The sequence below is a fragment of the Primulina eburnea genome, chromosome 6, assembly GCF_022965805.1.
Source record: "Primulina eburnea isolate SZY01 chromosome 6, ASM2296580v1, whole genome shotgun sequence".
In the NCBI taxonomy this organism is placed as follows: domain Eukaryota; kingdom Viridiplantae; phylum Streptophyta; class Magnoliopsida; order Lamiales; family Gesneriaceae; genus Primulina; species Primulina eburnea.
Window position 1 is genome coordinate 38,447,020 of NC_133106.1, and position 17,277 is coordinate 38,464,296.

Below are 17,277 nucleotides of genomic sequence, written 5' to 3' on the forward strand. Positions count from 1 at the left end.
TGAAAAGTAAGAGACGGACCAGTCGAACCAATAAAATTGGGGAGAGATATTTACGGAATTTTTTAAAAAAATTCAACAGCATACAAAGATGTTAACTCCATCTATTTATTATTATTTGGGAAATAAGAATGTTAGTTTCAAACCTAATATCTCGTTTCAAACTTGACATTTTGGTGTGAAATAAAATGTGATGAGAGAAACCTAGGCCGGTCAACAACAGAACAAAACAACGGTTCCCAAATATCACTACATTTCACAATTACATCTTTGCATATTACAAGTAAAATAGAAAAAAACGAAAAAGAATTACAAAAACAGCTGTTGACAAATTCATCCAGCCACATGGATACGCAAATTGTTAGCAACATAAAGAAGGTGGCTGATGTTTGTGGATGGGTAGTGTTGGAGTAGCTTCAGATTAGAAGTGAAGTCGCCTGCAAGTAGGCGCCTCCGGACAATTATCAGCATCGCACAACAAATTCGGAGTAATATTTCCTGCAAATTAAAAATGCTTTACTTTGTCACACTTCGTGGCCTTTCAGCCAGGAGAAACAATTAAAGCGAAGAACTAGTGGTGTAATCATGAAGTATGAACAATGAACAAATTATAAAAGGAAAAAGGGAAACATATTTACAGTATCATTGAAAAAATATCTGGGACAACATTATCTTATGGCGTGATCATAGCATCATTCCACGTAAATCAGATACTTTTTTATGACTTGATGTTTCTGATGTCCATCTTTGAATGTTCTCAAAACATTCCATCGATTATTCCTTTAAATTTTAATCAACAAATGAACCAAATGCTCAAGGCATTATCACATATAAATCGATTATGCAAATACATATATAGAAATCAAAAGAACTGATAAAAAACCTACTTACTTGAGGACCATCGGGGTCACTCAGGAGTGCATCCCAAATTAAGAGACAGTCACCAAAACCAAATTCTTGGGTCAAAAGTAGCGTAATCCACCTGAATGCATAAAACTGGGGATTGACCTGAAAGTACAAACACAAACCCATGAGGAAAAAATAAACATGCTCGTAAACTGTGACTGCCATATTAGTGATACCTAGGCCTCAAGCATGCATTATATGAAAGATATCTGATCATACACATCAGTTACTGTAAAGGTTTATTACAGTACAAGGAGGCCTAAAAATCCTCCATATGAGACCTCAGACAGGTTAACTTAATATGTCCATGAAGTAGAAATAACAATGATAAACACCATAACAAAGCATACACGCAAAAACCCCAATGGGAGCATTTTTTTGCCAACATGTTCTTGCGTGGCTCAAGCTATCATGTTGTTCTAACTCTGATAACCAGGAAATCAGCATCCTTTCTGACACTGTGATCCAGAAACATGGTCCAACAATAACAAAGAGAAAAAATAATTAACAGTTGAAACAGAGGAGGACATAATCTTACTTTTGTGGTCATTTCAAGATGACGCCACAATTCTTCATCATGCTCCTTTAGAAGCTGCGATAATCTTGTGATGGTAGACCGTATCCCCACAACACTGTTATCAAGTTGCTGAACAAAATTATCCCGAAACCCACTCAATAGCTCCACAAAACAGAAGAAAGTGTCTGCCTCAGCAGAACCCTGCAGGACTTGCAAGACGAAATTAAAGAAGAAAAAGAAACCAAAAAAGCAAAACAAAAAATTTCATAGATATTATTCAAACATCAGTCATTTTCCTCTCAGCTTAAGCAAATTAACTCGATAACTTTAAATGATGAAGATCTGAAGTGATATTATAAACCTCTGCTTTATTGAATTATATACCTACTTTGCCTTTAGTTTTCAGTTTCCATGGATACAATCTCAATATATTTTCAATCTTAAGATTTTATCTACCAAGTAAAGAGATCGATCAAACCATAATTGAAATAAAAATCTACCATGGAAGCAGTTCCATTAAGTTTAACAGGTACTCACGAAAAACAAAACAAATGTATCCAAATTCCAGAGCAAGAACCTCAACCCGACAGTAACACATGCAAAGTGAGCAATGCCCGCTCTTCCAGTGAAAAGAGGGCATGGTAGTTTTGGATGTTCAATCTAGCTAGAAGGTCGTTTTGATATAACTAGAAAATAGCAAGGGTCTTAACCTAGGAAGGAATGGGAAACTTCAACATTTTACTTAATTACCCTCATTATTTACTGAGATACGTGGAGGCGTAGAATGATAGAGCTGAGTAGCGGATGCATTAAACTCCTTTGCTCTTATCAATAAGATAGGTTTGGCTTTGCCAATTTCCGCTCCTCGCATCTTTAACTTATATAAGTTACATACTTGGAACGAGGAAAAAATATAGATATTTTCAAGGTACTTAAGAGTGTTTCGTTTCATAGTGAAATTAAAAAATCTGAAGTTTTCTGTCGACATAAATATCAAAATACACAAAGTGGAAAAAGCACACATTTTCTTTAAAAGAACACCAACTTTTCAAGAAATTTCAGATGGAATAATGACCGAAAAATAATAAAATTTTATTACTGCAGTAAAACAGTCAAAACTTTGACATATTTATTTAAATTAAAGATATTAAATCAATTGCATTAGCAGAAAATAGAAAAAAAATTAGAAACTAAGAAACCTATCTTACCATGTTTTCTTCATTCGGGTCATTTGTAAACACATAGTATAGTGGTGCTAAGATTTCATTCATCCCTTGCACGTATCTTATTCCAGGATTCAACTTTGCAAATACAATCAATATATTTCTCAAAGCTTCCTGAAAGTAAAATATATAGTGTAAGTGAAATAAATGTACTTTCATTTAACCTAGCAACTAGAAAGACTGAGAAACCAGGGCTTCACTTGGTTGGATTTAGCAAAAGTTGAGTCCCCTGAGAAGAAGGGCATATCTGGATGAGTACGCATGACATCTCGGTCAATCTGTTCCATTATTTCAGTGTCCTACAAATTATAGAAGTGGGATCAAACACCATACCATACTAATGACTGACTTTACATGCTGTATTCATGGTAGATTATTAATACATTTAAGACAAACAACTCAAGTGTTCCAATACAACAAGGCCTCGCTAAAGGGCTAACAAAGGTGGCATGACGTCCATACATCAGCAATACGATCCCCACACTGCTGAAAAGAAAGACAGTACCTGAAAGAACTTATTCCATACACTACTCTTCCCAAGACTTAAGGGATGCTCTTCATAAGCTATCTCCGATCTAGAGAGGAAACCCTGATTTCCATCTGGTTCGTTGTTCTCAAGACTTGATTTTTCCAACTTCCTGGTAATATCTGACTGACTAGCCAAGGAAAAATTCAGAAGATGCAAAGCAAAAAAATTGGAAGTAGCGCAGCGGTAAAAATATCTCTACATGGTTTGAAAAAACTTATAAACAGGACCAAGCATTTTATGTGCTTTCATGATGTCTGAGACTCTCGGAACAGTGCCAGCAATCAAAGAATGGAACTCATTATGGAATATATTTTGGAGTGAAAATCCTGATGGAATTAACTCGAGGAGAACCTAAATAAATAAACTCAGCTCAAGCTGGTAGTAACAAGAAATCAATCCAGTAGATGTAAATATAACGTATACAAAGGCATCATCCTGTAGAATATAGCTGATTTTTAGAAGAGTTTAGGACACAAGAACGTACAGGATTCATCATTAACTCCTCTTTGAAATGCTTATACTGCGACTTTTTCTTGGCCAGTTCCGAAGGCCAAAGCGAGCGATCTGTTGGTAAATACCCTAATAACAGCTGCGAAGATCCCGTAAGATATTACTCCAACTATTAGAGTTTTGAAATCAATAGAGACATAGTGAAAAATACACATCCTCAGTTGTTGAGTAACAGGTTTTCATTATCATCTATTCACAATATTTACATCCATATAATCAACGAAGAATGGAAGAGCACTTAGGCTCGTCTTTTATACTTTGCAGCACATTCTTAAAACAGTAATTATTCTGAAAGGAGGAGAAGGTTTTTGCCACAATCAACCTTTCTCTTGCTTTGATGGTATCCCATCATTATTGTTTACATTAACACTTGCACCTACGACAATGACAAAATTATTTCTCTGAATAACCGATACTTCATGAAATTCTTAACAAGCCACATCACCCATTATCAGAAAACAGAAACAGGAATAATTAAAGCGGGATAAATGCAGATATGGTATTGAGAAGAGCCTCTGTGGTTTTATTTTCATATTTCCCGTATTTTAACCTCCGATATGTTTAATTGACACATTTTTTGTGTAATTTTATTGTAGGAGGAACTTTTACGGTCTTGGAGCAAATTTGAGCTAAAAAATGATGTTTATCACATTTGAAGTTTCCAAGATAGAGTTGAAAGTGAATGAGCAAACCAGAAGAAGTCCTGGAATAAGGCGTGGCCACGCCTTATGACGATACTTCAGCTGCCAAAAAAAAATTGCAAGAAGGGAAAATCTAAATAAAATATTATTTATTATTTTATATTATATGATTAGGGTTAATTGAGAGGTTAGTGGGCTTTTTAGTAAAAGTAATTTAGACCCAATTGACTATTCACACGTAAGAAAGGAAGAGGCGGCAAGAAGATTTCACTCACCAATCACCAATCATCAATCCTCACGCACGAAGAAAAAGGCGCAGGACTCCCATTTCCTCCCAACAAAAAAATAGTTTGCTTTTCTTTTATGTTTTCTTATTTATTTTTCATGAATATTGTAGATCAAATTATGTTAGGCTAATTTTCTAAGTCTGATTCAAGGGATAGTCTACTGTTTAATTTTATCACTGTGAGGTTTTTGCACTTTAATTTATTATTCTTGTTTGTCCAAATATTCGTTGATTTATGATTTAATTATATGAATGTTATACGTCAATTAATCTGACAATTTAACTTGATGTATGATTGTCTAATGCTAACCATGAATTCAGTGATCCGTAATTGTCATGAACGATTGGTACATGAGTAGCGATAGATTAGGCGTGTTGTGCTATCATAACATATTTAATCTAAATAAATCGGTGAAACTCGATCTATCAATTGCAGCTATCTCGATTGTTAGATTTTAGGATTAACTGTTTTCACGAAACCTAAATGCTATCTTTAATTAATATGGAACGCTATCGTGCCCAGTTGATTATCGGTAAGTTTTGACTGGATGCTGGGTTCGGTCAATTAATTTAGGAAAACACAAGAATTTTAGCGGCTATCCCTATTATTCTCAGGTTAATTGTTTGGAATAAAATGAATAAATGATTGGTTAACCGATGAACAGTGAGATAATTAAATAGTAGAATCCCCTTGAATCAGTATTTTTCTCGTATTAATTTCTTCAATTTATTCTCGTCGATTAATTTTCAATTCTAGATTCATTATTCTTTCTTGCTTGGTAATTTTAGTTTAGATTATTTTATTTAGTAATTATCAAAAACAAATCCCCCCTTTATTTATTTTTAGTATCAAAAGAAATAAATCTACCGTTCCCTGTGGATTCGACCCTACTCACCATTACACTCGTTATTATTTAAAAGAGTAGGAATTAATTTGGTGGTCAACGACAGCACACCAAATTTTGGCGCCGTTGCCGGGGAGCGGTTTAAGGTTAATTTCTTTTGATTTTTTTTTTTTTTTTATGCCTCGTTCTTCTCGTACAGGTAAACTTGAATACAATCCGGAAATCGAGAAGACAGCTAAGAGATTGAGAAAAGAAGCAAGATTAAAGCGTGAAAATCAACCATCATCATCATCTCCTGATTTGAACGTATCATCGGACTCCAACGGTACAGAAAGTGAATCGGACATTGATCTTGAGGTTGAAAGAAGTGAAAGTGACGAAGAAAAAATGGCAGGACAAGCTCAAAGAACACTCAGGGAGTTAGCTAATCCTAATGTTATTCAACAACCATTATGCATTCAATTCCCTACTACTGATGCTACTTTTGAATTAAAATCTGGCTTGATTCATTTATTGCCTACTTTTCGTGGTCTTGCAGGTGAAGATCCCCATAAACATCTGAAAGAGTTTCATATTGTTTGCACAGCCATGAAACCTCAAGGGATTACAGAGGAGCAAATTTCATTGCGAGCTTTTCCATTCTCTTTAGCCGACAAAGCTAAAGATTGGCTCTACTACTTGCCCTCTGGGACGATAACGACTTGGGATAATATGAAACAACAATTTTTGGAGAAGTTCTTCCCAGCTTCGCGAGCAGCCAACATCAGGAAGGACATTTGTGGGATTAGACAGTTACAAGGAGAGACATTATATGAATATTGGGAGAGATTTAAGCAGTTATGTGCCAGTTGTCCTCAACATCAGATTCCAGAACAGCTCCTAGTCCAATATTTCTACGAGGGTCTCTCACTTTTTGATAGGAACATGATTGATGCTGCAAGTGGAGGTGCATTGGTAAACAAAACGCCTCAAGAGGCACGAGCTCTAATCTCCAACATGGCCGCCAATGCACAACAGTTTGGAACTAGACAAGATAACCCTCCACGACAAGTCAATGAGGTAATTGTTACTCCTATCGATCAAAAGTTAGATTCTTTGACATCTCTTTTGGAAAAGTTGGTTGTAGGGCAGGTACAACAGGCCAAAGCTTGTGGCACATGTGCGATGGTTGGACATTCGACAGACACGTGCCCTACATTACAGGAAGATCCAACGCAGCAGGTTAATGCAATCGGTGGATTTCCTGGACAGCCTCAACACCGATATGATCCGTATTCTAATAGCTACAACCCAGGATGGAAAGATCACCCAAATTTCAGCTACAGGAATCAAGGAGGTCAACAAGGATATCCACAACAAAATTTTCACAAATATCCATCACCTGCGCAAGCCTCTAACTCAGGTATGTCTCTAGATGAAATCGTGAAGGCCTTAGCTGAGAACACTCAAAAATTTCAACAGGAAACGAGGGCTAGCATTCAGAATTTGAGCACTCAAGTAGGACAGTTGGCGACCTCAATTCACAAGTTGGAAGCAAAAAATTTAGGTAATATACCTTCTCAGACAGTGGTGAATCCAAGAGAGAATGTGAGTGCAATTACTTTGAGAAATTGTAAAGAATTGGATGTTCAAGAAATTGGGGTACAAGCATCAATCAAGCAAAAGGAAGAGAATGAGATAAAGGTTGAGGATAAAATAATCAATCAAGATGATGCTCCGAAAGGTACGTTTTCTCCTCAATTTGAGTATAAACCTATTCCCCCATTCCCCCTTGCATTGAACAGGAAATGTGAAAGTATCAAGGAGTTGAATGACACTCTTTGTAGAGGTGAGGTAAATATTCCTTCATTAGATGCTATTAAACCAGTACCTCGTTGTGCTAAAATTTTAAAAGAGTTGTGTACTACAAAAAAGAGACATAAGCTGAAGGGGTGTAAAAGGGAAAAGGTAGGAGAACATGTTTCTGCTGTTATTCAAAAAACTATTCCTATCAAATGCAGTGATCCAGGTATGTTTTCTATCCGTTGTACCATTGGCGATACTAGACTTGAAAAGGCTATGTTGGATTTAGGTGCTTCTATCAATGTCATGCCTGATTCTGTTTATAATTATTTGGAACTTGGACCTCTGACTGAAACTGACATTGTGATCCAGTTGGCTGATAGGTCCACTGTATATCCTAGAGGTGTAATTGAAGATGTTCTTGTGAAAGTTGAAAATTTGGTTTTTCCTGCTGACTTTTATGTGCTTGACATGGAAACTGATGATTTAAACAGTCAAATTTTGCTAGGAAGGCCATTTTTGAAAACTTCAAAGTCTGTCATAGATGTTAATAGTGGTACCATTACTATGGAATTTGATGGTGAGATTGCAAAGTTTAATATTTATGATACCATGAAATATCCTCTTAGTGAAAGCACTATTAATACTCTTGATATCGCTAATCACTTGTCACAAGAAAATTCAAAATTTGTGGATAAGAATGATTTAGAGGAGATTATTGAAAGACATGTTGAAAATTCTAATGCTAGATTTTCTCTCTCTGATTCGCAGATATCTAAAATTGAGCGAAGACTCCCTCCAGATCGACCCAAGCATGTACTCATGAAAAAAGGAGGAAATATCCAAGGGACACAGATTTCCAAGAAATTCAAAGAAAACATGCACATGCTGAAATTTGCTATGAAAATATTCAAGCGGGATAAAGTGGACAAAGTGACCATCTATGAACCACCATGAGCAACAAGAAATAATGAATGTCGAGCATAACGACTTAAAAAAATTGCGCTTTTGGGAGGCAACCCAAATTTTAGTTCTTGTATTTTTTTTTATTTATTTTTCCAGTAGAGGTTTTAGAATAAGGCGTGGCCACGCCTTATTGAAACACCTCTACTGGAAAAATAAATAAAAAAAAATACAAGAACTAAAATTTGGGTTGCCTCCCAAAAGCGCAATTTTTTTAAGTCGTTATGCTCGACATCACCTCTACTGTTAAAAAAAAAAAAAAAAAAAAAAATTTTTTTTTACAGCAGAGGTTTAAGCATAAGGCGTGGCCACGCCTTATTGAAACACCTCTTCTGCTAGGAACTTTTTCATTTTCAAAAAAAAAAAAAAAAAAAAATATTTAACCTATTTCTTTTGTTTCTCACAGCGCCGCCGCACGCACCACCACAGCAGTTTCGCACGACCACGATCTCCTCCGCCTGAAAGTCTCTCGGCCCTGCACACACATCTTCTCCAGCGCACCATCGTTTCCCCCTCCGCAGCAATAGATGATATTTTTTTGGATGCTCAACATTTTTCAGGGGAGTTCTCTAACTTCATACTATTTTATCGTTTTAGTTGAGCATCTATTTTTTGTCATTGAGGACAATGTCAAGTTTAGGTGTGGGAGTTTTTGATGTGCTATGAGAAGTTTGACTTGATTGTGGAATTTTATATTTTATTTGATCTTTAGTATTTCGAAAAAAAAAAAATTTGTTTAAAAATTTTTTAAAAAAAAAATTTGTGACGTTGTTAGTCCCAAACATCTAGTTCATTTGTTATCTCTTTCTTCTGAATCCTGATTGCTTCCGATGCGAATAAAAAAAAAATGATGTTTTCTTTGCGTGCAAATTGTTTTTGCATTCTCACTTTTGCAATATGAATAAGTTGCTCTTGATGATAGTTAGAGAGAACAAGTGTGTGGGATTTAACACAATTGCTATATTTTTTCTTGGTGAGCTTTGAGCCTATGAGCAATCATGATATCATGCTCCATTTTCTTTGATGTGTGTTGTCATTGCATTGTTAATTTTTCTAGAACTTGCATTGTTATACATGTCTTTGGCAACACTTTGTGGTGGATTAGGTGCACAGACAAAATGATAAGGGCATTAGGTTAAAAAACTATTTTCTTTCGCATCATCTGGGCCGTTCGTTGAGCCTACCCTGATTCATAGACCCCTAGTTAACCAAGTTTGAGCCTCAGCCTTTTTTCTTTGAATGAAAATAACCACATTACAAGCCGTGATAAATCCTTTTTTTTTTGTTATCCCCCTTTTTTGAACCGTGAATTGGAGAATCATGTAAACTTTTCACAACTAGCATCACTCAATCCAAAATAGTGTAAATTGTTTGGATTTAGCCAATCTCAAATCCTTATAGTGCCGTCTACAAAAAAAACAAAAAACAAAAAAAAAAAACAAAAGATGGGAAAAAGAAGAGAAGTAGACGAAGTGAGAAAGAAAAAAGAGACGAAAAAAAAAAATAAAAAAAAATTACTCTTAATGTTATAACGAGGTTGAAGATGTTATTATTTGGATGCAATTGTTTTTGTGAAAAGTGCGTATGATTTCTCCAATTCCAGAGCTCATTGTTCCTTTTTTATCCTACCTTACCCCTAGCCACATTACAACCCATTTATAGCCCTTTTTGTTTGTGTATTTTAATTTATTCATTTAGTGGAAGGATGCGATATATTTGCAAGCCTATGGTAAAAGTTTTCAATGCATTTGACATGAGAGTTTGTTGATATATATCCTAGACACTAATGAGCGGAATGAGCGAACCTTGTGAGGAGTTGTTAAATCCTGTGCATTTTACTTTCTACACATTCTGATTGCAGTGATTATTCATGATGTTATTTTGTGAGATGCTCTGAAATTAAAATGTTTTGTTGCATGAAAAAAAAAATGTTTTGCATAAGTAGAGGAAGCGGAAGGAGGACGAAAAATTGAGATAATGAGTTGATCTATTTTATGCTTGAGGACAAGCATCGTTTAGGTGTGGGAGATTTTGATAGGCAAATAATAGTTAATATTTTATTTTCATATTTCCCGTATTTTAACCTCCGATATGTTTAATTGACACATTTTTTGTGTAATTTTATTGTAGGAGGAACTTTTACGGTCTTGGAGCAAATTTGAGCTAAAAAAGTGATGTTTATCACATTTGAAGTTTCCAAGATAGAGTTGAAAGTGAATGAGCAAACCAGAAGAAGTCCTGGAATAAGGCGTGGCCACGCCTTATGACGATACTTCAGCTGCCAAAAAAAAATTGCAAGAAGGGAAAATCTAAATAAAATATTATTTATTATTTTATATTATATGATTAGGGTTAATTGAGAGGTTAGTGGGCTTTTTAGTAAAAGTAATTTAGACCCAATTGACTATTCACACGTAAGAAAGGAAGAGGCGGCAAGAAGATTTCACTCACCAATCACCAATCATCAATCCTCACGCACGAAGAAAAAGGCACAGGACTCCCATTTCCTCCCAACAAAAAAATAGTTTGCTTTTCTTTTATGTTTTCTTATTTATTTTTCATGAATATTGTAGATCAAATTATGTTAGGCTAATTTTCTAAGTCTGATTCAAGGGATAGTCTACTGTTTAATTTTATCACTGTGAGGTTTTTGCACTTTAATTTATTATTCTTGTTTGCCCAAATATTCGTTGATTTATGATTTAATTATATGAATGTTATACGTCAATTAATCTGACAATTTAACTTGATGTATGATTTTCTAATGCTAACCATAAATTCAGTGATCCGTAATTGTCATGAACGATTGGTACATGAGTAGCGATAGATTAGGCGTGTTGTGCTATCATAACATATTTAATCTAAATAAATCGGTGAAACTCGATCTATCAATTGCAGCTATCTCGATTGTTAGATTTTAGGATTAACTGTTTTCACGAAACCTAAATGCTATCTTTAATTAATATGGAACGCTATCGTGCCCAGTTGATTATCGGTAAGTTTTGACTGGATGCTGGGTTCGGTCAATTAATTTAGGAAAACACAAGAATTTTAGCGGCTATCCCTATTATTCTCAGGTTAATTGTTTGGAATAAAATGAATAAATGATTGGTTAACCGATGAACAGTGAGATAATTAAATAGTAGAATCCCCTTGAATCAGTATTTTTCTCGTATTAATTTCTTCAATTTATTCTCGTCGATTAATTTTCAATTCTAGATTCATTATTCTTTCTTGCTTGGTAATTTTAGTTTAGATTATTTTATTTAGTAATTATCAAAAACAAATCCCCCCTTTATTTATTTTTAGTATCAAAAGAAATAAATCTACCGTTCCCTGTGGATTCGACCCTACTCACCATTACACTCGTTATTATTTAAAAGAGTAGGAATTAATTTGGTGGTCAACGACAGCACACCACTAGCATCAAGTGACTCTTCGGTAGCCTAAACCAGTCAAGACATAGCTGTACGAACAAGATCTCTAAGAAACTCCATTCAGTTCAACACACTTTGACAACAACCCATATTATTCTAACTCCACGGATTAAGCAACTCGTTATGAGCAACTTATATTTCTGAAAGACTGGTCTGAAGGATGTTTTACTTTTAATTATTCAAAAATTCGCATTGGCCACTGAAGGTCATTCTGCACACATAAGACTATTTTGTCCTCACATTTTCTTTGGAATAGAAGATTTGTCAACACAAGCATAAAAATAATGCACGGCAGAACTCACATGCGGATTAATTCATTTATCGATCCTGCCTCTCGTCCAACATAAAAACTTCACGAACATATGAAATGTTAAAGAGTGCTACCCACATAAAAATCTATCAAAACTAATACTTAAAGATTCAGCTTTCCAACTTTCAAATTCCTAAAATTGTCAACTGATGCATACCATATTTCAAGCACTAGCTGCAATACCCTCTGGATTTCAACTATCGCTGACTGATTTTTTCCTTTCTTAAATTAGGCATGCCAATATCAATAGCTTTGTAAAGTTAACTTCCACGCCTTTTCCTAAAAAACAGGCATAAAGTAGAGAAGTTCATAACGATATATACCTTCCACACTGTTGGACGAATCCCAGCTCCATCAGGAATCCCCTGAGATGCTAGCCTCCGTATTTCTCCCATATTTATAATCTTCCTTGACAACTAGTAGTTAAAAATAAACAGGAAGAAGTCATGCGATTGATAAGATCATCCAAAAAAAGGAGAAAGCACCTCATACATGTTTTAAATGATGAAAAAAGAAGAGAGCACAGCCTATATTTTTAATCCAAATGAGAAAAATGTTTATATATCATAATCCTGAGATCACCGACCACACACATGGGAGATAAATCCACCTTTCCGAATGAATAGAAGTTCAGTTGAAACAAACTGAATGCCTAGGAAGTATAGTCCTATTGTAGATAGGCATGGCCACATGGTATATAATTTTGAATATTAAAGGAGACATCTCAAGCCATCGTTAGTTTCCTCCACTAAAATGAGAACCAAGTTGAAAGTCTTCATGTTTTTCAAAGGAGACTCTCAAACATGAACAGGAAATAGGAGAAGGCACTTACTCACCGAAAGCATTATCCCATAAGATTCGAGAGTAATTTCACATTTGCCTGGATTTTGCATGGAAATATTCAAAATATGTTTATCCAATTCATTTCGATGGCGGGTTTGTAATTGCAATCCTACTTCTCTGTTTGGAAAGAATTAAATTGAAAATAGTTTGACAAGATTTAACTTGAAGAAATGGTTAGAAGCGTTGATTAGTGTTCAAATCATAAGCAGGAATAGAAATTTTCCTTCTTGTTTAAATCACGGGGAAAGAAGAGAGACCGAACATCAACATATGGTATCACCTTGTGGCTAAGCTTGTGTGAACGACCTATAAGTGACGGCGTGCAATATAAAGATTAATGGTATGCCCATTCTATTACGGAGAACTTGACACACCAACGAAAACCATGGGCAACAGCAACTACAGATATTTATCAATAAGTCAATACATTCAATCCTCCTTACAAAATCTAAGATTGATCGCTAGGGGAAGGGACTGAGTCAGCATCTTTTTCGCTTTATTCATTGCCACTAACACCCGAATAATGATTCTTAACCATGTAACTAGATCAATCTGCACGAAAAATATCTTCTAATTTCTCTCTGAGGCTAAAAATGAATTCTTAAATAAACAATTTGCTTATTTAAGAGTCTTTAGAGATGGGTAGGAGAAGGGGGGAGAAAAACCTCTTGTAAAAGCTGAGCATTCCTAGAGACATCCTCAGCAGCAGGGCGCGGCGGCGGCCCAGCTGCGACCACACCACCAGAAGAAGCGGTAGAGTGGGCTGAGAAGCTTCCATTTTCATCATCATTGTAAGAAACGCTACCATCATTACCATGACTACCACTCAGCAGATCCCCATCTTCCCCTTTCGCAGCAGCAGTAGACGCGTTAGAAGTACTGGGAGACTCCGGCCGTGCAACCACCGCCGGCGGTTCGACAATAGCGGAGCCAGGGTTCTGTGGAGTCTGTGGTGACACCGGAGGTTGAGGAGCCGACCAAAGGGAGCTATTGAGCCATTCGGGCACCTTTTTGTTCACCATAGAGTATTTGCTTGAAAATCGATTGGATCGATAGCCGTATCGAGATTTTCCAACAGCAGCAAGAAAATCAATTATTAGAACCGAAGGGTTTGTGGAGAAGAAAACGACTTGAAGATTCGTGTTAAATTCGATTCGATCATCGAAATGATGTTTAACAGAGTATTGTTCTCTGTGTCTGTGTGCGCGCGAGCGAGAGAGAGAGAGAGAGTTGACAGGTGGATTTGTTGCGACCACGTGAGTTGCACGTGTTCGGGAGGTAGTCAGACATGTATTTTGTTTAGTTTTCGGTTTGATATTTAATTTTGATCGACCAAGTGCCACATGGCGTATCGCTTTATCGATGATATTTAATGAAATTTTTCTAGATTTTGTATCCAAATTTTACCCTAAAAATGTGGAACAATTTGGATCCTTCTCACAAAAAAAGCACTAAAACAATTTCATCAAAATCTAAAACAACACTCAATGGAACATCCAACCTCATGAAATATGTGAACATTTGATAATGATCATAAGCTCGATTTTCTTGTCAACATTTTTTCGAGTAAATATATTGTAAATAATTTGTTCAATACGATTTATTTGATTAACATGTTTTGTAAACCACAATGTTAGATTTAGGTTTTATCTTATTCACTTAAAGAATGATGTCATAAAAAAATAAATAATAAACTATTATATATAAATGAGATTTTTATCTATAAGTAACGTCAAGATACCCATTTTGTACAGATATAATAAAACCCAAAAAATTTAATTTAATCCGTACATTTCTATTAAATACTGAGTATATGAATGGGTACCACAAAATATTTGCGTTTTTCTTCTAATAAATGACAATGGCAATGGACGAACCACTAGAAGGGGACTTAGAATTATTTTACCCGTCAAAGTACAAGCACTAAAATCTACCGTGAATAATGCCATAGTTCTGGCATCCACGCTATGAATAGTGAAAATTTTTATTCGAATTATGACTGCTATATAAATTCAGGCGTACATAGTCAAGTGGTGTTTTTGAATTTTAAAGTCCACAATTTTAATTTTTTTACAAAAATTCGTATGATCGTCCCACGGATCAATTTTATGTGACATATTTAATATCTGATCCGACCAATAAAAATTAATATTATTTAATTTTTATGTCAAATGTATTATTTCTCATTGAAGGTCAATCCATCTCATATATATTATACATAATATTTACTCATAAAAAAATATTGATTTACCTTTTTCATTATTTTTTATTTAAAAAAATCAAAATAATTGGTATCATATCACGTAGACTAAAACAATATGGCGACATGATATTTCGAAGCCTTAATGAATTCAATCGGGCATCCTTGCGAAACAGATTTAGCGGATAACCCAATATCCCACATCCATAATGACACGTGTACTTAATGCTCGTTATTTTAAACATGTGGATAATATAGATGCAAAAATACGATCTAACACATCTTATATATGGAGATCTATATATCATGTGAAGTTGAGATCTTATTATTAATGGATTAATGTGGCGAGTGGGAAATAGGCATCATATTAAAGCTTATTCTGATTGTTGGATTCCAAAGATGGTATCTGGACAGAGTTCTTTGAATGGATTGAAGGGGCTTTGATGGTAATTGATTTAATCTCGTCATACAGGAATTGGATCGAAAGAGACGTATTGTGTTTTTTTCTCCTCTTTTGAAGCAAAATACATACTTTACATTTCATTACCGAGCCAAATAATGGAAGATAATCGATATTGGAAAAATAGAAATATAGGGTAATACTCTGTTAAATCTGGATATCATCTTAATTGATTATTTTGAAGCTCTCATTTCATAATCGACCAATACATTGAAATCTTGGTGGAAACTGATATGGATCTCCATATTGTCATAAGGTTTGTATCTTCTTTTTATGGAGCATGCAAAGATTTTATACTGATTGAATTGAATTTATTTAGGTGTCATATCCAAGTGAACGACTGTTGTTCCTTCTGAAGAGCAAGGGAAGCTTCGACTGGTCATTGTTTTTTTTTGTCTTAAAGTTAAAGAAGCTTGAAAATATAATGTATTTTGTCCTTGTTTACAAAAAAAATGCAAAAAACAATCATTTTTGTATTGTGGCGTGGTTTTGACTTTTGAAGGACCATTTTTCAAAAACTAACTTTGAGTTGTTTGTTATGCAATTATGTGTCATTTGGAAAGATATTTCTGATTGGAAACATAATCCCAGAAATATCAATCAGTCGCTTAACTGCTTAAGGTCATTTTGTTTTCTTTTTATCTTGAGTAATTTTAGAGATGAAAACTAAAGTAATTCTTCATTACGGTAGTTTTATGAGAATTCGTAATGTTAGTAGATGTTTGAACATGGTCGTTAATTGTTTGATATATTTTGCGTTGTCTTACACTTTCCTGTTTTATTTGGGTTGAAGGTGTTTATCCATTTTAGTTTATGAATGTAGCTTTTTTAGGATTTGTCTAATGAATAGATTGGTTTCTTTTTTTAAAAAAAAATTCCCTAAAAATGTGATGTGTATTGAGTTCGTGAGCCCTTAAACACAGTCTCAATTATCAAACAAACAATAAAATTATTGGCCATTGAATATTATTCATCCCAATTTTAGTTTATAATACTATTCCAATGTCAATTTACACACAAAATCATAAAATCCGTTTGTATGGTTAAGCTAGCTATCAAATATCATACGTATAATTTATATTGTTTTATTTTAAATTTAAAACATTGTCCGTTAGTTAACAACATTTTATCAATGTAGTACTTCAAAAGCTGATTTTTGTACTTAAACATATCAATTTTTTAATTTACTAATGTTATATTATTAAATAATTAATGATGTCAAAAGAACAAAATATATCATATCTAAGTCATATGAAGTCCAAATGATTTGAAATCAAGTAATAAAGTAGAAAACTCAAAGATATAGAAATTTCATATTCTGAGCTTTAATAAATTTGATCGTTTGACCGATCTGGACGAGTATATCGTTGTTGAAAATGTTAAATATTATATATATATATTTAAAAAAATAAAAAAAAATAAAAAGTTAAGTCCGTGTATTCAATTAATAATAGACAAACATAAGAGTATGTTTCTTGTAAGACGATCTCACGAATCTTTATTTGTGAGACGGGTCAACCCAATCATATTCATAATAAAAAGTAATACTCTTAGCATAAGAAGTAATATTTTTTCATGGATGACCCAATTAAGAGATCCGTCTCACAAAATACGACCCGTGAGACCGTCTCACACGAGTTTTTGTCCAAACATAAACAACATAGAGGAGGGAGAAAGACAAGTATATAAGATTTTCGATTTTCTTTTCGACTTTGTGATTATCGGTTTATCAAATCGACGAATCGATTTCAGTTACGGGATTGTTGATACGAGATTTTTGATTGGAGGCATAAATTTTATGTTTTTGGTGAGACTCGAAATTCGTCAA

General features: G+C 34.5%; 1 protein-coding gene and 1 non-coding gene across 2 annotated transcripts; both read right to left on the bottom strand.

Annotated features, from left to right (window-relative positions):
• Positions 1 to 156: 156 nt before the first annotated feature.
• LOC140835149 (uncharacterized) lies at positions 157 to 14,050 on the bottom strand. Its single transcript, XM_073200554.1, has 9 exons — positions 13,455 to 14,050; positions 12,270 to 12,362; positions 3,657 to 3,761; positions 3,149 to 3,295; positions 2,844 to 2,942; positions 2,629 to 2,757; positions 1,442 to 1,621; positions 889 to 1,005; positions 157 to 495 (listed from the first exon to the last, which is right to left on the bottom strand). The coding sequence occupies exons 1-9, from the start codon at positions 13,809 to 13,811 to the stop codon at positions 331 to 333; spliced, it is 1,392 nt and encodes a 463-aa protein (XP_073056655.1). The 5' UTR covers positions 13,812 to 14,050; the 3' UTR covers positions 157 to 330.
• LOC140835580 (small nucleolar RNA R71) lies at positions 6,214 to 6,320 on the bottom strand. The gene has a single exon (XR_012118903.1). It is a non-coding gene; the product is annotated as a small nucleolar RNA R71 (small nucleolar RNA).
• Positions 14,051 to 17,277: the final 3,227 nt, after the last annotated feature.

What these genes read in the sequence shown, in the direction of transcription:
- LOC140835149 (XM_073200554.1), bottom strand. Translation starts at nt 13,811, where the DNA reads ATGGTGAACAAAAAGGTGCCCGAATGGCTCAATAGCTCCCTTTGGTCG. An exon ending in AGGAGTTAATGATGAATCCT is followed by an intron (nt 3,296 to 3,656) that starts GTACGTTCTTGT and finishes TTGGCTAGTCAG; the next exon opens with TCAGATATTACCAGGAAGTT. An exon ending in CTTTTGCTAAATCCAACCAA is followed by an intron (nt 2,758 to 2,843) that starts GTGAAGCCCTGG and finishes TTTTACTTTCAG; the next exon opens with GAAGCTTTGAGAAATATATT.